We start from the raw sequence: 22,948 nt of genomic DNA, 5'->3' as shown, positions 1-22,948 counted from the left end.
GTCTGGAATTATTTACCTAAATTGCACATGTGGGGTCTAATCTTTCAACATAAATTGAGCCCAATATGAAATCAAATCAGACAGATATAATTTTAAAATCACTTTGCAGTGATATAACGACCATGCCACAAGCAGGAAGGAAAGAACGGGATGCATCTGTCTGTCTGACGAGGTCTGTGGGACCAGGGCCAGCCGCCTTCCCAAGCCGTTCCTGCTGGCGAGTTGTACCTGTGGGAGGACTGCAGGGGCATGGATTTATAGCTAACAGTTTTCAAGCACATCCTGAGCCCTACTTAAAGCTTTCAATTATAGGCCCACAATTAATGGCTTGAGAGATGATAAACCATAATATTTCACTATCTTATCTGTAAGCCCAGTCAAATAGCTAGACAATCAAATCTTGAAAAATGCCTTAGCGATGGCCATCACTGCACTTCCAAACATCACTTTGACTGGGGAGAGTTTAATAACAAACACCGAGTCGTGTATTACAGCAAATTACATCTCTCTTATCATATACTGCCTTTGGCCAAGTTAGTTTATGATTTTGAAAGCTGTAGAAATTTAGACACCATAGAAGATATACGTTACGGCCAGCTGAACAGGGAACAAAATGCTTCCCAGTTAGCTCCATGTTTTCAAAACAAGTCGTCTTTTAAAAAATAAGAAAGCAACTACCTCAGATGCTGGAACAAAACTGAGAAAGCAATCTTCTTCCACTCTTCGTTCCCCACTGGCACCATTGTAAATCATGTCATTAAAGGGAGGAACAAAAACCAGCCTGAAAAAGAAAGAGAGAAAGGACCTGTGGCTATAAAGAGTACAGAGTCTGTAGTCAAGCAGAAGCGGGGGCTGGTTGCGGGCAAGACCCAGCTGTGCACCCTGCGCCTCATGAGGGCAATGCAGCAGCGACAGCAGCTCTGCTGGCACTCTGAGAAGGAAGGAGCCTTCTCTACACTGAGTTTCCCAGCCGCACGCAGTCAGAGATGCTGTTTCTGCTGGCCCACACCTTGCAGGAGCTGGGGAGCAGGTGCCCAGGACGCTCTCACTGACACCCTCATCGCCAGATCCTGGGTGAGCCGGCGCAGCCTCCGGAGGAACACACACACATCGGGGGCTCTGGATTCGCCTGGCTGAGTGCAGCCGCTCAAAGACATGGGAAAACAAAAGCTTCCCTTTGCAAATTCGGAACAAATTATGTGAAATTAGCACCAGAAAACACCACGGACTACCAACCCATGTTACGCCCGGTCGGTTTTACTTCACCGTGATTTATTCTGTATTTGTACTTTGTCAAACAAGCTGTCAGCAGCACGCAGCAAGTACAAGAGAAGAGTGGTCTATAGCTGTTTATCTTATTCTTTGCTGTTATTGTGACAGTACCAAGCCAGGCCACTTATAGATCAAGCACAACACTGGGCTCTCCAAGAGCACAGCGCAATTTTCAGTTTGCTGGTTTCATTTAAAATATTCCTTTTTCGTGATTATTGACTTAGAGATGTGCCGACGGGGGAGAAATAGGAAATGAAACTAACGCAGCTCAGAAGTGAAGCTGCCCATATCGGCAGCCAGCGTCGCGGGTAAACAGATCAAGAAAAGTAAACATGGTAAATAGCATGTTCAGGGAGGGAAGTGGTATAAATGATTCGGGCATCATTTCATGTGTTATCACTGGCAACACGAATAAGAGGTTTTGATTTTTAAGTATTAGGTTTGTGCAGGCTTCTCCTCATGGAAAGTATATAATTTGCTTTTTTCCCTGCAGGCAAATCACCTTGGTTGTTTATGTAAGTATGAAATATTTATCAAGCCAGAGCCGGTGGATGAGCTGCCATCCCAAATTCCGCACAAATACACTCACATGCTGGCCGAGCTTTGGGAACAGTTAGATGACTAATTCTGTGTGCTTTTAAATTAACCCTCCTTTTGTTTGCTGTCAGGTACTGCACCAAGCATGGAGAATGACCAGTCTCCCACCTCGCCCGGGCAGGACATCCAGGGGCAGAGCTGGGACAAACCTGCCCCCAGCTCGCAGCCCCCTGCTCCAGCCCCCGCGGAGCAGCCAAGCACCCGGCCCGAAGCAGCCGTGTGCGACATCTCAGAGGAGCTGAGCCGGCAGCTGGAGGACATTATTAAAACCTACGGGTCTGCCGCGAGCCTGATGGAGAAGGAAAGCACTGCTACGGGAACCGACAGGCCTGAAAAGGGAGAGCCAGGCAGCGTGGAGGATGTGGAGTATGAAGATGCAAATGAGGAGAGTGAGAAAGAGAAGCTGGCTCCTGGGGATGCTTCCAGAGCAAAGGAGCCCAGCGGCAGCAAGGAGCAAAAACTGGAGAAGAAAATCCTGAAAGGACTAGGCAAGTACTTATGTACTTACACAGCCCTTCTGCGAACAGAAGTAAAACCTCCCTGGTCCTTGCTCTTTCCCATGTTAAGTTTCTGCTGTGGATGATAGGACCTCTAGTTACCACTGAAAATTATGGTGACTGTTACAACTTTTCTCTAACTGATAATTATTTTCAGGAATTACGCAACAGGTACATGAAGGCTGTATCAGATATTAGTCCTTTTAAAAAGACAAATACTTAGGATTATATCACACAATTCTGATATACTATCGGGCCGCCCAAACTAGTCAGCCAAAGCTGTGAGACTGATGACACACTGCAGAAAGTTGCTTCTTAGACAAAGGAAAACGTGGCCTCTTGTTTGTGCCTCGGTAAATTTTTTCTTCCCCTGCTTCCTCAGGCATGACTTCTCAGCGGTCATAATGGTGCTGCTACGTGGCGTGGGAATCTGCAGAACAAATTCACTGCCATGCCCAGGTTATTTTTCATCTAGCAGACCTCCGGACTCATCACGGACTATATGAAATAAGCCAATGCCTTTGTTCTCTCTAAGCGCAGTGCTTAGAGAGCACCTTGGCCACGGCAGGGCTCTGTTAGCTGAGCTAGAAAGAAGTCTCAGCGAGTTTTTGTGAAGTATGTCCTTTCTGCTGGGCAGCCACTAGAGAGCAATGTAGCTCTCCCAATCTAGCAAACAGGTAATTTATTTCCCTTCCTACATTTAACTCCCACCAATCTTCAAGCCCCTCCTTTGCGTGAGAACCCAAATCCAACTGCAGACTAAGCCTATAGAAAAATCACTGCAGGACGTTCTTACAGACAAGGGACAAACCATAGGACAGAGCAGGGATTTTTTTTTCCTAAATTCCTTGAATGTCCAGGAGAAATGAAGTTCCTCAGTTTCTATTGCCTTGGCTTTGGTCCAGTTATTGGTACCTCTCCAAGATCAGTGAAAACACTAGCAAAGCACAGTTCTCCAGCCGCACTTGCAACAGTTTTCGCTCCAGTATTTTTAGCGCTCTTCAACTTATTTATGCTGGTGCTACAGAGAGAACTTAGTGTGAAATAGTGGATTTTCTCCACAGGCAGTACTCCTGGACTGCACTAGACTTGAAATAGAAAAAGTCCAGCCTAAAGCAGAAAGCAAATTTGCTCTCACAGTCTTGGGAAAAAGGAGCATTTGGAAAAGCACGGCCAAGCCCCTGGCACCACAGCCTTTTTTATCTCTAGGGACACCAGGGGTATTTTGTATTTGATGAACAAGTGGTGTTCAAGCTCCAGGTCATACTCGGGGCTGAAATTAATACCAGGAGGTATCAGAAGAGAAGCAATACATAAATGGCTATGCAGTGATTTAGCTACGCGCGCCCAGATAGTTATTAGACTGTCTCTGGTATCCATACTCTCTTCACCAAGTCAGGGAACTGATTTACACCACGATCACGTAGCCCAGACCTGGCTGGCAGTACCCACTGCTCTCTGTTTCCATCCGCACCATAGTCTCCGTACCTAACTTAAACTTCTTTGTGTCTTGTATGGGTGGAGCAGCACAGGAGCTGAGTACACCAGCTTTGATCTGTTTTTGCCTGCAAAGAGATCTGTCTTCTGAGCCTTCAGGGTCCAGGACCTTTCAATCCTGTATCAGTCAAATGTGCCATATATGTGATCCAGTCATGTTGCAAAACATTAAATGAAAATCAGATTATACAGGACAAAAGCATTTCACAGCCAATGCTTTTGCTAGAAGACAGCACATTACTGAGGGTTGAAATGGAGGAAAATTCAAGCATGTTTGCTCTTATGGGGAGAAGAAAAACCCAGAAATGTATAGCAAACTTTATTCCCTTCCTTCCAAAATGCCTCATTTCTCCCTGAGTTTTTACAGATTCATGCATCAAACAACCAATTTCATAACAGTACATCAGCTACAAACTACCTCTACCATCAAATCTCTGCTTCTTTTTTTTTTTAAGGGAAGGAAGCCACCCTACTGATGCAAAGCTTGAACAAGCTGAGTACTCCAGAGGATAAGCTGGACCTGTTATTTAAGAAGTATGCTGAGCTGGTCAGTACAGCATTGGTTCTCTTCTGCGCAAATTGTCTATACGGGAAGGTATAAAAACCATGCCATGCAGCACGGTCAAACCTTACGTAGTGGTAGCGTCTGTCCTGTTAAGTGAATCCCAAAATAATTGTCAGGGTTAAATAATTAATTATGGGTGAGAAGGAGAAAAAAAGTGAAAAGTGAGGAAAACAAGCTGGACCTTGGGTTAAAAGGTTGATGAGGCAAATCTACCAAACCGACCCACACTGGAGTCTAGTGTCTAGGCTCCTGCTTTCACCTTCTGCAAGGAGTTTTGCGTACCTCTGTATGCGGGTGTTGCTTTAAATTACGTATCAGTGATTTAATCAAAATGAAAATAATACAGGGCTTAGTATACAATGTTAGGAAGCAGAAAATCAGAAAATAGAGAACTGAGGCTAATCGTGAGAGAAGCCACAACATAGTGAAATGAAGAGTCAAAGCCCCTGCCACCATAATATTACCCCTGTTACAATGCCAGCTACCTGACTCTGTTCTTTCCACACTTCTGATGGGTTATTTTCAGATCAAGTATTTTCTTCTAAGTAGTTAAAGGGCCGTATGGCCATAAGCTGTGGAAATCTTACAAATTAAGAGGCTGCAGCATTTTACAGTTTGTGGAGTACTGCAAAATGTGCCAAGCAGAACATTAACTTTATAATTGGTTTTATGCACAGATGTGTCCATGTCTCATCATAATATGAAGTTCAGCTTTGGCTTTTTTTCATGTAAAATCCTCTGATTTCATAAATTTGGCTCAGGCATTTTATAGTTTAGCCCATGCTTAAAGGGACTTCATGCCCACAGATTAACTGAAATAGGTCTTCTTCTGTAATGTACTCTCCACTGCAGTCAAGCGTTGTTGGAACACTGCATAAAACAGGGGCCATATTACCAATAACCTGTGCAGGAGAAAGGTGCTAAAACAAAAGCACCGAGCATTCAGTTTTGACATCCTGTCCAGTGCTGCTAAAATAAATCAGTTAATAAATACAACTAAAAGCTTGTTGGAGAAAGCCTTGCAGTGCTCACTCAGCACGGCTGAGGGGTGTAGTGTGATTAATAACTTGTCAGCAGTCAGCTGTAGTAGTTACCACTCTCTCTGCTCCCTCTTTGTCCATCCCCATCACACACTTCAGGTCACTTTTTGCTTTTGCCGAGTTGTTTTCCAGCCAGATCAGCTCCCTGGTGGGTGAACCATGTGGTGACACAAGCACTTGTTGCAGCACAGCCCAGGGGATGGTGCAGCCATGTGCCAGGCTGAGCTGGGTGCCAGCAATGGCTTCAGCTGCATTAGATAGTGCTGCTGCTGCCTGTACTCGGGGACCCTACGCAGCACCAGCGCTTCCCCACAGCCACCCAGCTGTATGCTGTGTGACTGTTAGCACATACCCTGGCACAGCCTGTAGTGACGGGTACACCAGAAAACGGAAGGCATCAGGAAAGAGCATGGGCTGGTGTGAAGGAAGCCGTGCCTGTCTGTGGGTACACAGGAGGAAGACAGTGCAGCCATTTGGGCACAAGCCACGCCATGCTACTCGCCATCAGAGAACATTTTATTCACTAACAACACTGGTGTAGGCAGAGTGGTTGGGTTTAGTAAAGCAGACTGTGCTGTATTTTAGCTTTTGCCTACAAATGGCTGTTGCAGAATTGCTTGTGACCTATTTGTTTTCAGAGGTCCTGAGGGTCTCGCAAGTGCTGGTGCACGAACTATACACTTAATAAATAAATATGAGTATTGTCATTGTCTGCAGTGGGGTCAAGACAAAACTTTTTTCCTAAACTGAGAATTTCCCTCTCTAGGTCAGCCTTCAAAAATCAGAATTCCTTCTATTTGTAGTTAATTTTGGCTAATATTTCATTAATTATTCTTAAAAATTTACCATTGGGGGCCCTTTTGTCATTCCTATTTACCAGTGAATTCCCTTCCTCAGTGCAAAAGTAACACCATGTCTTAGACATTCCTGAGAACTTTGAAATATAAGTTTCTAGCGCAAGCCCTTTTTATGGAAAAAAAGAGAAAAAAAAATGAAAGACTTGAAAGACTTCTCGTATCACGATTAAGACCTATTTTATTCTAAGCCCCCTATCTCAAGCACAGCTTGAGTGAATCATCTAAAATTTGGATAAATCATTATCTGCTCAGCACAGGCTGCGCATGCAAAATGTGAAGGAAAAAAGAACCCTTTTTGTATTTTTAAAAGGGAAGGGGAAGGGGCCAAAATCAAGCTTGTAAAGGAAAACAAATCTCAGCCTCAATTACAGAGAGGCTATTTTTCCCCTACAATACTAGAAAAATGATTTCAGTTAGTGCAGCTTGATTAGATGCCAAAGCCCCTATTCTGATCTACTGGGGTAAAAACACAATACACATGTGGAAAGTTGAGCATAAACTGTAAATATACTTCAAGCTGGTGTTTGCATTGTTTTGTGGTATGCCTAGCTGTGATTTGATTGGTAATACACAGAGCTCTGTACTGTAAGCATAAATTACAAAGCATCTGCAGAAAACAGATCCTCGGGCAGAGAAAGTGTAAAATATGATGCCCGTTGACTGTCTTGTTTGAGCTGCACATCATTCCCCTGCACTCACAAACTTTCCCAGTCATACTGGGGTTAATAATTAATACTAGTGGTACCCTATTATTAGATAATGTAATCTTAATAGCAACTATTATTATTAAGGTTTGCACATTGCAGCTCATGTGCTGCTGTTTTTCAACCGGAAAATATCTGGACTTCAGAGATGTCTTGCAATGTATGCACGCCTGCAATACAGCGAGGAGGGCTGCTGTGCATTGGAATGGGAGAAGAATTCTTTGAAAGCTTCAGAGGTGAAAAGCTTCTTTGAAGTGACTGTTATGGTGTTAATTTGCAGTGCAGGAAGTTTTTTCAAAACAGCCAGTAATAGGCACATGTCAGAAGAAATGATCAGTCTGTGTGGGGACTGCTGTTAGTAATTCTGCTGCTGTCCCTCACCCCCCCTCCAAATACATCCTCCTCCCGCCAGCCCTCTAGGGAAGGCAGGAGCCACGCACCCACAGGAACAGCAGGTTCCCAAGTGAACATCAGGGACTGTCCATATTTTCTTCAGTAATTACATGGATCTGAAGAGCCCGAAAGAGGTTTGATTCCCTGCAACCCACCCGGGATGATGATGGGATGACGGGACCTCCAGAAACACAACTGATGGACGGTGCCACGTGTGCCTGCAAGCAAGAGGAGCCTGACAAGAGGAGGTGCCCACGTGTCATTCTGGGGAACTCGTCCCTGAAGAGCATTCTCCTCCAGCAGCAGCAAAGCCCCTGCACAGACAGTGTCCCTGGTCTCCAGTGCCTCTTTTGCTGTTGTTTCTTCCAGCAGGTTCCTGGGTATCTAGGAAGCCGCTTCTTTTTTAGGAAGTCACAAAACAGAATGAGCAACTGTTGCGTTATCTCATGATCTGGAGAAATCTCACCTCATAAAGTGCTACCGGCTCCTCCAGTTCCTAACATTGAAACAAAAATAAAACTTCACAGCTGCCCTTCAAAGAGATTCAAATCAAAGAAGGAAGGGCTGAAATGGTGTGACAAGAGTATTAAGAATTATGTTCACTCACCCACCCTACAGCACACTTGGAACTGTTGCAGCGAGCAGGCTTGGAACTCCCTCCAGGTCACTTGCTCCTCTTCCATTAGCGCTGATAAATACAAAATTTTTCCTAAGAGGTTAAGAAAGTATGAACACTTTCCTGAAAGCAGAAGAGCTCATTTTCTTTTCTTTCCTTTCCCTCTTCCTTTTCCTGTTCCCCACCCAGCTTGAAGAACATCGCGCTGAGCAGAAAAAGCTCAAGTACCTGCAGAAGAGGCAGGCCCAGATCACCAAGGAGAAGGACCAGCTGCAGAGTGAGCACAGCCGAGCCATCCTCGCCCGCAGCAAGCTCGAGAGCCTGTGCCGGGAGCTCCAGAGGCACAACAAAAACCTCAAGGTGAGAGGTGGCCTTATCGAGGTACCCGGCAGTGGGGGGGAAGAAGATGCTGATGCCTTCCCATCTTGCTCTAATACCAAATCAAAGGAGCGTTTACATCTGCATGTGCAATATGTAATTATATATATGCTCTAGTCTTGAGGCCAGTACACCAAGACCCTTTATTCCTCGTCTGGAAATATCCAAGTGCTTTTGAGCATTGAGTTTGCCCACATTAGCTGTAAGCCCTTCTCACATTAGCAGGGAGCTCAGCGCAGAGAAAAACCAGTGGTGCTAACAGACCAGCTCTGCCAAATTTGCTGTGGCAGGTTGGCCTCTGCCCCCCAGCCAGGCCAGTCACCCAGCACCAGGCTGGGCTGTGAGAAGCGTCCCTGTCACTTCACTCCAGCTCTCAGCCTGGCTCCAGCCATGGCTGAAGCTGGAGAGAGGGCGGCACAGGCACACGTCCCCCTCCCAGGAACGGCAAGCAGGGGCTGAGCGGTGGAGCAGGCAGCTGGGGAAGGGCGTTTTTTTAAGCCATAGCAGCTAGGTCTTCCAGAACATGTCTTCCCAGGTCCCTGAGACTGCAGATGCGGATGTATGTGCATGGCCAGAATAATAGGAACACCAGCTTTGCTCCAGGAGACTCACAGAAGGCTGGCGGGTGTTTTGATGTAATTTGAGCCCTTGGGCATTTTCAAGTGATCTGTGAGGGTTAGGCAATCAGGACATTTGCCTCAAGACATCGAGCCTCAAGACAGGAAGAATGCCAACACTGTTTGTGGAAGTTGTTTGGATTACGGGCATCAGTTCAAAAAGGAAATATTCAGGATTGTCAAAAGGCTGGGATCCATATGCCATGTCTGCCTATTGCTTGGTGCATCACACCATTTAAATGTGAAATTTATAGTATTATTATGCTTCTTGAAAAAATTTAGGTTCAAGAAGTACATTTCTGTTGTGATCTTCCTTTTTCTCCAAGTGATGGTGGTGGTATTATTATACAAAAAGCTTCTGCTTTGATCTATTCAAGATCCTTCTTTATGGGGATATAGTTATGTATAGAATTACACATATGAATTTTCAGCAGCAAGAATTTCACCTGCTATAACCTCTATAAACTGTAACTGATTTTCATTCATTTCCACCAGTTCAGGAGCAGGCCTTCAGGGTCTAGCTCTGACTTCCATTGTACGTTGGTAATAATATAGCTGGGAGGGGGAACAGCCACGTATAAACTCAAACTGTGCACTAGTAGAAGGACAAAAGCAGTTTAACAGGTAGTTAAGAAAACTAGAAGCAAATCTCTGTGTGCTCAGTTGTAGCAGTGCAAAACTGGTAGTGTCAATTAAATTTGTGCCTGTCATTTGTACCAAAACTGGTGCATATTGAGCTATACCTCACTGTTGATCCACACTGATTTACCAGACCATCTTTGGGCAAAATCTTTCAACAGAAATACAGCTCATTTTAGAGTGATTTAAGAGTACAGTGTACAGTGCTTTGCATAGACTTAACTGAGATTTCTGAAACAAATAAATCATATCGGTGGAACAAATAAGCGGAAACTGGGGTATAGAGAAAAACCGATTATATTTCGAAAACATATTTGGAACAGGTTTTGTTCAATTTCCCAGCTGTCATATGCTTATTAATGTCAATATCAGAGAGCATGGTTTTTCCTTTCTCTTTGCATATAAATACTTCATTACACATTTCATCTTTACATTTAGGAAAGTCTCTTTCCAACATCTTTCCACTTGTTGGACTGTTTTACTTTGGGACTACATCCGCTAAATAAACCTATCAATTTCAGACTCAGTTCTGATTTTTATCCTGTACCTAGCCAGCTGAGCCAGGAAAGGTACCTGAACTGATCTTGTAGGAGGAAGAGGTGTTCAAATCTTGGCCACGTCTCTCTAAGAATTTGGAGACCTTTTAAGAAACCCAGAGTACTAGCTTTCCTCTGGTTCCTGGGCTTTCAGTGTAAAAACAAAAGTTAAACAAAACAGTAAGACAAAATATACTTGCAGAATTAAAGAGGATTAAATTAATAAACAAAGGTATTCAATATCTTTATCCAGTTTTGTCTCTCTCAGAATTTTAACATAATTCTTGGAATATTTGCCTTTAAGCTTTAGCTCCTGGACATCTGTGAATCTCCAGAATCTCATCTTCTGTTTATTTAAATGAGTGCAATTTTCTTTCGCTTATGACTGTACTGAGAGGGCCCAAAACAGGAGAATCCATCAAATGTTATTTTTAAAATCTCCTGCTTAAGTCATTTTTATTTTGGTTTTGGCAGGACAGAGAAGCTGATTCATAATTTTTTAGCACTTGGGATTAGCACTTCTGATTGTGTTCCAAAGCATGGAAAATAAAAACTGTAGGAGATTGTGTCATTTCAATAGCAAAGGAGAAACCTGGCCTGTCCAGATCACGAACCTCCTCTGACTTGCCATGTGGTACATTACATGCACATCACGTCATGTAAATGTCGTCTTCACTCATCTGGTGTGTGGAATTCCCATTAACTGGAGATTGGTGCAGCCAAGTGGTGATGAATATGCAATGCGGAGTGGAGCTGAAAATCCACAGTGCAGAGCAGAGAAGAAAAATTTGTGGTTAGTATTGGATAGTAGCCTCAAAATTTTACTTACTTACAGTCCAGCTATTCAGATTATTTCCTTGCAGTTACACTTCACAGCAGAAAACAGATGTTTAATTCTCCCTCCAAGAAAAGCAGAATAAATGTTCGTGAAATAGCAGAGTGCGTTCCCACTGCAATAGAGAGTAGCTTTGCTAAGACCAACAGCGACTCATTTCTCTGCATTGTGTTCGTGTTCCGCCAGTTATCTGACAGTTTGGTGGCTACTTGACGTGAACATCTCAGGTCCCTTGTCCTTCCTGCTATCAGGCATTAAGCAATGACTTTCACACAAATGTCACAACAGTCAACAGCTTCGATTGTGGGCTCAGCTCCAAACTGCAGACCTTCAGGCTCAGACCGTGCTTGCCTGGGAATGAGGAGAATGGGTCGTTGAAAAGGAGGAGTCCACGCTCGTATCGTCTTGGCTGATATGACTTTAGCAGACCAACAGTCTTCTTGACTTGCCCCAGAGAGAGAGAAGGACCAGAGACAATCCTGCCCTTCTATTTGCAAATTATCTGACATTCCAGTGATAAATCCCAAACTGCAAAATATCCTTGTCTTAATTTTACAAGGTTTTATTCAATGCATTATTACATTTTTAGCAGTAAAACACAAGAGTGATAGCAGTATTGCAGTAGGACACACAAATGTATCTTCGATAGGGTCGATATGGAGCACAAAGATTAAGAAAGGACAGAGGAAAGGGAACAATAGTTTATGGCTGGACTTCAGTCTTCCACAACTGGAAATCTAAAAAGAATTTACAATGCTTTATTTTCCTCACTAAAACCTCACTAAAACACTTAATTTAAAACTATTAAAAGAATGAGCACAGAGTGAAGCAGCTGACAAGGCCAAGCATGGTTTGTGTGTTATGAGTTCACCATGATCATAGAATCATAGAATGGTTTGGGTTGGAAGGGACCTTTAAAGATCATCTAGTTCCAACCCCCACTGCCATGGGCAGGGACATCTTCCACTAGACTGGGTCGCTCAAAGCCCAGTCCAACCTGGCCTTGAATGTTTCCAGGGGTGGGGCATCCACAGCTTCTCCGGGCAACCTGTGCCAGTGTCTCTCCACCCTCATAATAAAGAATTTCTTCCTTGTATCTCATCTAAATCTACCCTCTTTTAGTTTAAAGCCATTACCCCTTGTCCTATCACTACACGCCCTTGATGAAGCTGAGAAGTCACCACCGCAAATACCCTCTGCTCCCTACAACCAAGCAAGCCAGGAGCTCTGGACTCGGCACAGCTACTTCAGCCGTAACAGCAGTAACACAAAGCAGAAGTCAATCTTCAAGCCTCCAATTTGTGAGAAAACTTAAGGATCTTACTTTACACTATGGGGTCTTGAAATGGGAAGGACTAAGGAACCTATTGGAAAAAAGTGCATTCTGTCAGGTTACGGAGACAGGTATAAGCAAAGAGTTGGGGCTGTAGCTTTGTGATAATAAAACTTGGATGATAGTGATGGTTTGGGGTTTGCCAGACTGTGCCTGTCCAGGCGAGGTGGGTGAAGGGGAGCCGACCCTGCAGCCCCGGAGCAGAGCTGGCAGGGAAGCAGGGCTCTGCTGGTGGCACTGTGGGCACCCAGCCCCCTCCCTGGCTCCAGCGCAGGTGCAGCCTCAGCCGTAGGCTTTTCAGCTAGTGAAGGCTCAGGTTTAATGCAGACACCTCCAAAGACCTGCCACTATTCCCACGGTATTATCAGCAGCACTTAGAGATTGAAACCTCTTTACCCTAGTATTACCTCAGGGACAGGGCCCCAGCCTACCGTCAGCTGGGCGCTGGCGGCGTCGCGGCCAGCTCCATGGCACGGCAGAGCACTGAGGCACAGAGGGGTTTGTTTCCTTGGCGCAGCGAAGAGGCAACGCCTGCAGGCCTCTGCACAGTGCCGTAGCCACACACTCGCCTTTCTGCTCAGTCAGCTCCTCCCACCCACAGCCACCCTTAATCTGTAATTGGGATATCGAGGATTTAACAAATCATTGCCATTTTGTGAGGGACTCTGAGGAGCTCTCTGGGACACATCCTAGCCCCCCAGGCAAATATCCTCCTCAAATATCTTTTTCTCTGAAGCAGAAGAGGTCAAGAGAAATACTGTGCCCTGCAACGAAATGCTTCCTGGCTCAGTGTCTTTAACCATGAATCTTTGTATTGTCTCTGTGCTCTGTATAATTATTCTACCACAGAAGAGAGGATGAGCAGGAAATAAGGTCCTCTGAGTAACACATGCACTTTTTTTTTTTCATTTGCATGATTGCTATTCTCAGGATGTCTCATTTCACCTTGTAACAGAACGCTGCGGTGTGACTTACGCACAATCCACCCGTTTTTTATTTTTTATTCAGCTGGATTTACTACTTCAGAGAGCTTTAAATCACAGCAGTGACATGTTATAACACCATTTGGTCCACTGAAACAATAAAGTATTTTTGAGGAAGGATGTTTTGAAGCCACAGAAATAGGACTCCAGACATGCAAGTTCAGTTTCTCACTCTGTTTTTGACTTCTTGAAGTGAAAGCACCTGGTCACCCTTCTCCCTGCTCAGGGCTGCTCCTATACAATGGAGAACAAAGAGGCACGAGCAGTTTTTTAAACAGTGTATTAGAGGTAAAATGGAGTTCTGACTTGACCAAAACTATCTAGGCATTCAAGTTAAATTTGGCAAAGTTTCGAACAAAAATAAAAAGGATGACATTGTTTGTAAACATCCCCTTTCAAAAGAAAATGAAATGCTTCATTTTGGGAATACTAAAGCAGTTGATTTAAAACACCTTCTGAGCAGCATTTTAAACTCTGCTTTGGAACAGCATTTCTGTTTCAAAATTGTCCTAAAAAGAGTTAAGCAAAAAGTAACTACAAACACAACACAACTCACTTTCTGGTCATCAAAATGTTTCAGGCTAACTCAAAATCATTCTCACCAATTAAAAAAAAATAATTAGACAGCTTCTCTTTCATCTTCCTGCAAATTTTTCGTGTGTCCAATTTCCAACACAGGTACTGAACCAGGACCCCCCCAAGACATTTGCCCAGCTCCAACTGTACTTCTTTCTTCCTCTTAAGAGTGAGAGTCCTTCTGGGCTCACACTTCGTTTTACTCTGTTTGTGAGTACACACACGTGTTCTTGTGTAAACTGCAGAGCACAGCAGGGCTTCATGGTGATTCCTGTGCACTACGGTATTATTAGCACTAATGGCTCCAATACTTTCCTCCCGTCGTCCAAGGCGTTGTCATCTCTATCACTCCCCGGTCAGCAAAAGGACAAACGTCCCCTACCTTGAACAGCAGTTGTCCAAGATCAGGCTTGTGTTGTGCATGCCAAGTAGAAATTGGGTCATTTGGTATTTGTCTTACTTTAAGAGTAGGGCCTGAATCAATACCTTTTATGTCACATTTATAATATTAATTATACCTCATTAGAGTCAGCTAAGGCTTTATTCAAGTATATTTATAGAAAGTATCCATATGCAGTGTTATCAGAGATTTTTATGTAAATGACTATGCTAGTTGAAACCTTATTAGAGTACGCCATTTGCATGCTGTGGAGTGGGTTCTTAACGTGGTTCTGGCATGATTTGTAACTACAGCAGATACGGTCCTAGCCGCTGTACGTCAGGATTACATTCCCCAGAAGGGCAGACTGCCCTGGAAGCAAATGAGTAGCGAATAAAAATAGTCCGTATTTCGGGATCCAAAGCAATGAATCCAGATTCTTCTGCATTGTCTTTTACATAAACAAATCCAAAACAGAATTTCAATAATTGGTAAAAAAAAAATAAATCCATCGATCTTTCTCCAGGCAAAATTCTGATTCTCTGCTTTGATCCTGTAAGAAACAGCCCACAAGCTTTCCTTGATTGCACTACCTAATAAATTAGTGCAAATGTTGGTGTCAGTTAAAAAGTTAGGGAAGGAAAATTGAGGAACTGGGAGGGATTCTACAGAAAGTGATGGATTTCTTTTGAAGATGAAAATCCCAAAGACCATAAATTTGATATGAGGATTCCTAGTTAAAAGGAGGTATTTTAAAGGGTGATTTTTTTAATTCAATCAAACAGAATTTCAATAAAAAAGCTTTTGACTAATTCCACTAAATTCTTCTTCCAAAGCGAAAGCTGTGCTGCAGTACCATGAATCAAGACATGCATGTATGTCCCCTTTTCCAGGCTTGCTTTGATCTGAAACTCTGCTCTACATCCATCTTTATAAATGCAAATTCTTAGCTCCCTAATTTTTTCAAGGCCACTGTGTAATTTGCTCTGTAAATTTAGAATCATGCCTAATGCTGGAGCAGATGAAAGCAAGAAGATCTCCAAAGAGGAATGCAAACATGTATAATCCTTCAAAGGGAAGCCTTATGCTACTCGGAAACAGTATCTTTCTGGAACCGCTTATTATGCATCTTACTTACATGACTGCATTCTCTCCCATTTAACAACAGGAGGAAACAATTCAGCGGGCACGGGAGGAAGATGAGAAGAGGAAAGAAATAACTAATCATTTCCAGGGCACGCTGAGTGAAATCCAGGCTCAGATCGAGCAGCAAAGCGAGAGGAACATGAAGCTCTGCCAGGAGAACACAGAGCTCGCGGAGAAGCTGAAAAGCATCATTGACCAGTACGAGCTGCGGGAAGAGGTGAGAGCAACGCCCTGGCTGCCCGCGGGCACAGGCAGCAAACCCGGCTTCCCTGGGGGAAAGCAGAAGCATTGCCAGCCTGTCCTCCCCGCTGGCTATCATTCGGATGTCTTGTGGAGGTAACGAGGGTAGCCCCCACCACTCTTTGCCATCTGAGTGGGACTATGCATGCAGCAAGCCCACCGGACTCCGCGTGGCAAACTCTGCAGGCAAGGAGTTGTGCGGGCCGGCACCCTGCCTGCAGCACCCATGGCAGCCTTGCCGCTGTGGGGAGAGGGGCCGAGGCACCCAAGCAGCAAGGTGTGCCAGCTGCCTGCTAAGCTGCCCCCCGGCCCCCTCACAGCTCCCCCAAATCCCTGGGGAGCTCCCCAGCACCCCTTTCCCGCTTCCCCCCTCCAAGTCCCCACCAACCACCTCCCAGCTCCCATCTTTCTGGACAGCCTGCTCTGCTGGTGATGCCAAATACACTTTTGTTCCCTCCAGACACAGGTTGCTGAGAAGGGCTCTGATGTAAATGCTTTGACCTTTCAGAAGCAGAAAATTAAGAAGACAGATAAAGGAGGCCCTTTGCATTGGAATAGATTCTTCTTTGTAGGCACAATGCTCACCATAAGATCTAGCAGATAATAGACAGATGGGAAATTATTCTTTCTGTAAACATTAGAGTTGGTCAGAAAATTTTGACACAAAAAAACCTCTACAGTAAAATGCCAAACTACCATTTTTTTTTTATTTTATGACAAACACTAACAAATAGCGCAATGGGTCTTTTTATCGTTTCTAAATACGTTTCTTGTGAGCCTCAGTGCAACCAGACAACATTATCATACTGAATAAAACATAAGTAATCTGTCCTTACAATCTGGAATGCCCGATTCGATACATGCATTTCCAAGTCTGTTGCATCATGTATGAAGTCTTATGCTGAATGAAGGAAATGTACATTCCTGTCTTGTGGTTTCTATGAGAAGAAAATGTAAAGCAGAGGGATGCGCTCAGAATATTTGCTCCTGTGAATTTTATCTAAATGAAGCAAGAGCGAAGAGGGCTATCAGCAACATTTACCTCCTGAAGGTCACCATGGAGCCAGAGGTTTTACAGGCCAGAGGAGGCCTCTGGTTCATGTGGTCTGGTCTCCTCCACATCCCCACTCATGTACTTTCACCCAGGCTCTCCAAGCCCACATTACGCATGTGAGGCCAGAGCAAAGGGGATGTACAGGGCTTGTATTTACAGAGGACGGTACGAGCTGTGCACGTGCTCCCAAGTACTGCAGGTGCAATGTGCCTTTACACATTTATCCACACAGTGGCTTAGATCCGCTGGTCACTTAACAGCTCCAAAAAAGTGTCCCCCCTGCATATTTATTATTGATGAGCAATTATTTGATCTTCAATTATATTGGATTATACTGATATGACTTCATACGTAGACCACAGAACTGGCAAAGATGCTAAGGCGCTTTTTTTTAATTATTGTTTTTGCTATAATAAATCAAAATAGAGAATGTAATCAGGCTTCCCTTCCCATGCAAATTCTGGCACAGTTTGTTCTTATCAGCACTGTAGTTTTTTAGTCATTGCAATAGGTTGGGAGTCTTCCTGTTTTGCAATGTTTTTGTCTTATGAGTGTTCCAGTAAATAGCTGTACATGCATGAGCACGAAGGTCTGTGTACACAATTAAACCTGCATATTCAGCAGAATTTATTTTCTTACAGCACCTTGATAAAATATTTAAGCACAGAGAACTTCAACAGAAACTGGTGGATGCCAAGTTGGAGCAGTCTCAGGAAATGATGAAGGAAGCCGAGGAGCGACATCAGAAAGAAAAGGAATACGTACCTATCCTTCTAATCTGTCTTTTATCTAACTTTAGGCCAAAACCAGCCCTGCATGCTATTTCACTAATATATTGGTTCTTCAGGTCCGAGCTGGGATACGGTAGCAGAGACGTTTTTATTGCGACTGTCAATGCTCTATGTAAAGGAACAGCCCCTGAAAGGCTGCTTTCATTAGCATTTACAGTTTTTGAAGCAAACTGCAGAGTGGTAGGTTAGAGCACAGACTGCTCTAGCTAACTCACCGTTACTACACAGTTGATTTGTCGTGACGTTGGGTTGGGTGATGCCGTTAGTTTTCAAACGGCTGATATTTGATACTCCACCTCTCCACATAATAAATGAGCACATTTAAACAATCAGAGAGGAGAACAAGAACACGGGATTAAAGTGAGATGGCTGAAGGCTGCTATCCCCCCAGGCTCAGAGCCTCCCCAGACGTCCCCCTGTGGGTCTGGTGTTGCCAGCAGAGGAGGCCTTAGGAGCTGCTTGCTGTGACGGAGCCTCCCCTTCCCCTTCTGGAGAGATTCCCCTCCCCACATTGGTCTGCCAGTGCCTCTTTCAGGCAGGAAGGGTCTGGGTCCGTTTAGCAGCCTCTTCTGCTGTTCCTCCTTACCTGTCGGAGGGGACACCTCTAGCAGGGGGACAGGGAAGAGCAGCTCCGGGCAGGATGTCCCCCGCAGGCACAGCTGGGACAGGAGGAGGGCACTCCTCCATGGTCTCACGCATTTTGCAACTCAGTCAGACCAAAATTAATTTTCTCGGGCTGCCTGGTATTTTCACAGCAATCCTCACATCTACAAAGGATCGGAGTTTGACACTGACACCTCATCCCTCTTCTCAGTGCTGGCAGCAGCCGAGACTGCTCAGGCGGAGTGACAGGCTCTCATCGGCTGGAAGAAAGCTTTAGTTTTCACCAGTGCTCCAGCTAACTCAAGAGCAGCACGAGAGAGCTCTAAAGAGAGGATATTTATCCCCTCCCTGTATCTGGAAACAGATACATTAGCACAAGCATGGCCAAAGTATCATAAAATATGGATGAAAATGTGGGACTCTACCTGTGGGTAGAGCACCAGGGAAACACAGGAAACGCCTCTTACCAAAAATTGCCCATAAGAGCATTTATCCTCTTTCTCTGCACTGATCTTGTGGCTGGGACACCCACTCCCGCTCAGCTTTACTCCCAGCTAAAGACTGAGGGGGAAGAGGAGCTGGGGCTTCTCCATGTGCACATCTGCATGTCACTGCATGACAATTTGTGGTCCAGCTGAGTCCTCCCTTTCACTGGCGGGCCTATGTAAAGCCAAACCCTCAAATTTCATTCATGACAGTTGATTCTTGGCAGATTAAAACCCCAGGAAACATTTCTAAGAAATCCCTTACTATGACAAAGCAAATTTGGGCTTACTTTACTGCAGTCACTGGGAGTTTTGCTACTGAGTACCAGATTCCAGATACTGGGGGGAAAAAAAAAAGATGTGAAAGACAGGGCATTGGCTCTGTGGAAAAGTGACATATATAGCCTTATACCAACAACCTTTCTTGCTGTGCCTCACAGAATATGAGTTTTGGGGCTGCCTGTTGCCTGCGACTGGCCCTGTTTCTAGCCGAACCTTCTTTGTGTATTTTATCCTGAACTGATATCCACAGTTTTGTTATTTTCATTTCTTTTAAAGCAGTGAAAGTCATCACCGTCTACATTTGGAAGCAGGAAGATTTTTTTGGTGGCTTTGCTGCATGTATGACTAGCACCTATGAAATAACAGGTTCAAAAACAAGCTACAAAGCCTTTAAGTAGTGGGTGTATAATGAAATGCACCATATGCAAAGAATATTTTTCACACTGTCCAAGCTAATGCTCAAAACCCCTACCTTTGAGGTAGGCTGGTGAGGTATGGCTAATATCACCTCAGAGCAAGGTAGATTTAGCTGAAGAACTTAAGTGACCAGTCAAAAGCCATGCAATGAGTCAAGGCATGATTAGCATGTCATGGCAGGTAGCCCAGCACCCAGAGAGCTGGCCTACACTTGTCTCCCACCTCAATCATATTGCTGAGCTCTTAGTCCCACCCACCCAGCTATTGTGCTAGAGTCTGTAGGAGTAATGGATATATATGTATGTATGAAATCAAGGTGGTTTTGATGGAGTCCTCTCCTTTAGCTGTATCTCTCTCCAGCTCAGTAATGTGCAAAGTCAGAGCCTTATTGCATTTCAGCATCCTGTCATTTGAGGGAAAGGCTTTCAGAACTATATGCCAATTCTCTCCATACCATTTTTTTACATCCCTGTGCATAACTTTTGCTGCAGGATTTTCAAAATGTCTTTGAATTTTTTTGGTATTTTTTATCTATTTGGTTACTCCTTGAAGGCTCACTTTGATGTCTTCCTATGCAGTTCTCCCATGTAGGAATCTTTGCCCCTATACAAAACTTCTTTACCTCAGACAAGGAGAGATGTCCCCTCCTGCAGCCTCTGTACATCACAGAGGCAGGTCATCTCATTGCTTGCACAATTCGCTCTACACGTGCAACTAAGAATGTGATTCCTTATATAAGGAACAATGGTTCATACTGTGTGGCCTTCCCAAAGGGTCAACTTTACCTAAGGATGCAATTTTACTATCATCTTATAACTGGTCAACACTACGTGGACTTCCTCCCCATACCATATGTTTTTAGCACTTGTAATACAAACTTTGGTGTGCAATCAATTGCAGTTTAAAGCCTCTGTGGCTTTCAAGTATATGACTGGAAGGTATTGATCAGATTTCTACATAATTGGAATTTGTAGAGTCTGGCAGCAAAAAGGGAAGCATAATTTTCACTAAGCCAGTCCCTAGATCCATGTCATTAAATGGGAATGTATGTTCTTGGGGACCGGCTCTTTCAGTCCTGAGCATGATGTGACTGTCTTCTGGGCCTCCAGCAGCTATCATAGCTCTAATAATACAGTGTAACATCACCACACTTCACTGAAGTGCTGCTTTGTAAACACCACATGCAATATTTATTCATTTCTTTATACTTCAGCCTCCTTGTTACCACTTCATAGCCTATTAATAAATGTATCCGTTCTCCTGATTCGTTTTCTCCCAGCTTGGTGTTTGCAAATGACCTCAGGCTGCACAAGAGTGCGTGCTAATTTGAGCAAGCCTCTCTGTGCCTTGCTTCCATTACAGAGGAGTTTATTAACTCTTGGCTCTTTACTGGCTGCAGAAGCTATGTGGGTCAATAAGAAAGAAGGATTTCATTAACAGGCGAAAGAAGCAACTTTTCTTTGCCTTCTCTGTCCATCTCTTGTGCTGTGGCAGAAGACATGGTGTGGGAGGTGGGACCTTTTCATTATCCCAGGAACACCAGGTACGAAGGTAACCCTAGCTGAGATTTAAGCAATACAGATAAAAAAAGAGTTTTTGGAAGTAATGACTGGCCTAGAGACTGGGTATCTCTGAAGGTTTTCAAAGCACTTTTCATTAAATCATTCAAACCAGACACCCTATAATTCCTAACCACCACCACCCCCAAACCCAAACAAGTAGATATCAAAGAAATGTGAAACTTAAAAATCCAGATTTCATCCAAACTTAAAAACCAATTAATTATTTTTGTGTGTGTAAAACAAACCCCCTCCCAAGAAAACAAATGCATGAACTGAGGCTCATTTAACCTAGGCCTACTCATACCATCTCTTTTTACTGACTATGACACAACCTATTTGAAATTTTAGTCAGCAAGATCTAAACTCAAGAATTTGACTTATCTCCATTGAACCAAACATCAAATTAAATTCTCAAAATAAAGAGGCAAGTATAAAACAAACAGAACATGGTATTTCTTCATACAATGCATACTTGAGCTGTAAAACATTCTTGTCTAGGAAACTGTAGATGGTAAAATTTCAGTGGGTCCAAATCAAAAGGCCAAATTGATGGAAGAAATATTTTTCTAGAGCTTTTGTATATATGGGCAACAAGTCTAATTCAGATAGTCTTTGTGCCACAAATAGCTAGAGACAGGGAGGGAATTCATTATGTTGTTCAGTCAGCATTTGTAGGGTACATCCTCAGCTCTTTTACCAGGTGGTATTCAAGTAGTTTACATATGTTATTTCCAACAAAAGGGTTAGAATAAAAGTTTTTACTAGGGATCAAATAAATACATTTTCTGCATGTGGTTCTAGTCACCTTTCACTTCCAATACAAGAGTAGGATCTATTGACTTACTCAGTACTTTTATTTTCAATATATTTTCAGAGCCCAACTGTGCTATTTTAAACAGTACAATTTAATCCAACAGAAGAAAGTCCTGTGGTAAACTAACTTGTTTACTTGTTACTTGTTAGTTTGTTACTTGTTACTTGTTAGTTTACAAACTAACTTGTTTAGTTTACCATAGCATTTCTCAAGCTATCATTAGCATTCTTTTTCTAAAATACATTTGGCCTAACCAGTAAAATGCTTTATAAATGTTTGGTAGGCGATAGGCACATTTGTTTAACACTTCAGTAAATGTTTCCTGCTTTCAGATTAAACCAATTGCTAGAATATTACTACGCACTTTGGAAGTGCTGACTCAGAACTGCAGCCTGGAAAAATGTCGGTACACCTCATTCCTACAATTCATTTAGCCTCGACCGACCCTCCCATCTGCAGCCTGCATGTCAGAATGTCGTTTTGCTCAATACATTGAAGTAGGGAATCACATCTCCCCAGGAGCAGCCAGGGATGAAGCTGCAGTCAAGCTCTTCCTGGGCTGCCTCCTTGATCTAAGTGAGGCATTTGTCACCCCGAGCTGGGATTCTCCCCTGATGGCATGTCAATGCAAATGGAGCCCAAAGGTAACAGACACCAGTAAACGTATGACGTTTACTATGCGTTCCCTTTCTGAAAGCTTGCAGATTTTTTGGGGCACGTCTGACTGTGACCATGCTAAGTCCTGATCATTAATGCAAAAGGGAGTTTGCCATTCACTGGAGAGCAGGAATTTGGCCGGAGCTGTGCTGAAATGAAAGTGCCAGAAGTATCATAACCACTCTCTAGAAGTTGGGTGAAGATATGGTTAAATACCACACTTTTTAGAGCCCACTGCACTGCACACTTCATTCCAAGTAGGTTTTGAACTCTATTCAAATATGCCTTTGCAAACCAAATGCCCTGTCCCATGTCTCTGGATAGCACTAAATACTCTGTCTTGCCTAACTCCTCTAACTACGTTCATCTGAAAGTTAGATCACTCCTTATCAAGGTAGCAGTGGCAGAAGCATAGGTAGCTGGAGGATGAGGCTTTCCAACTGATAAACTAGGGACCTAACAATTTTCTCTCTGTTGCCCAAAACACAGCTCCTGAACCAAGCTGCGGAGTGGAAGCTCCAGGCCAAAATGTTAAAGGAGCAAGAGACTGTCCTGCAGGCACAGGTGACGTAGGAGGTGATTG

At 43.8% G+C, this 22,948-nt stretch overlaps 1 protein-coding gene across 1 annotated transcript in view; it reads left to right on the top strand.

The window, feature by feature from the left end:
- Positions 1 to 22,948, top strand: part of TXLNB (taxilin beta) — a 40,746-nt gene that overhangs the window by 3,474 nt on the left and 14,324 nt on the right. Inside the window, exons 2-7 of the mRNA XM_009319102.1 lie at positions 1,941 to 2,357; positions 4,319 to 4,410; positions 8,228 to 8,398; positions 15,483 to 15,677; positions 17,396 to 17,515; positions 22,855 to 22,929. Of these exons, the coding sequence (XP_009317377.1) occupies positions 1,955 to 2,357; positions 4,319 to 4,410; positions 8,228 to 8,398; positions 15,483 to 15,677; positions 17,396 to 17,515; positions 22,855 to 22,929 (1,056 nt within the window). The 5' untranslated portion in view covers positions 1,941 to 1,954. The remainder of the gene's footprint in view (positions 1 to 1,940; positions 2,358 to 4,318; positions 4,411 to 8,227; positions 8,399 to 15,482; positions 15,678 to 17,395; positions 17,516 to 22,854; positions 22,930 to 22,948) is intronic.

This window comes from Pygoscelis adeliae, unplaced genomic scaffold (assembly GCF_000699105.1).
Source record: "Pygoscelis adeliae isolate BGI_AS28 unplaced genomic scaffold, ASM69910v1 Scaffold172, whole genome shotgun sequence".
NCBI lineage: Eukaryota > Metazoa > Chordata > Aves > Sphenisciformes > Spheniscidae > Pygoscelis > Pygoscelis adeliae.
Note: the sequence above shows the minus strand (reverse complement) of the source record. Positions and strands in the feature narration are given on the sequence as shown.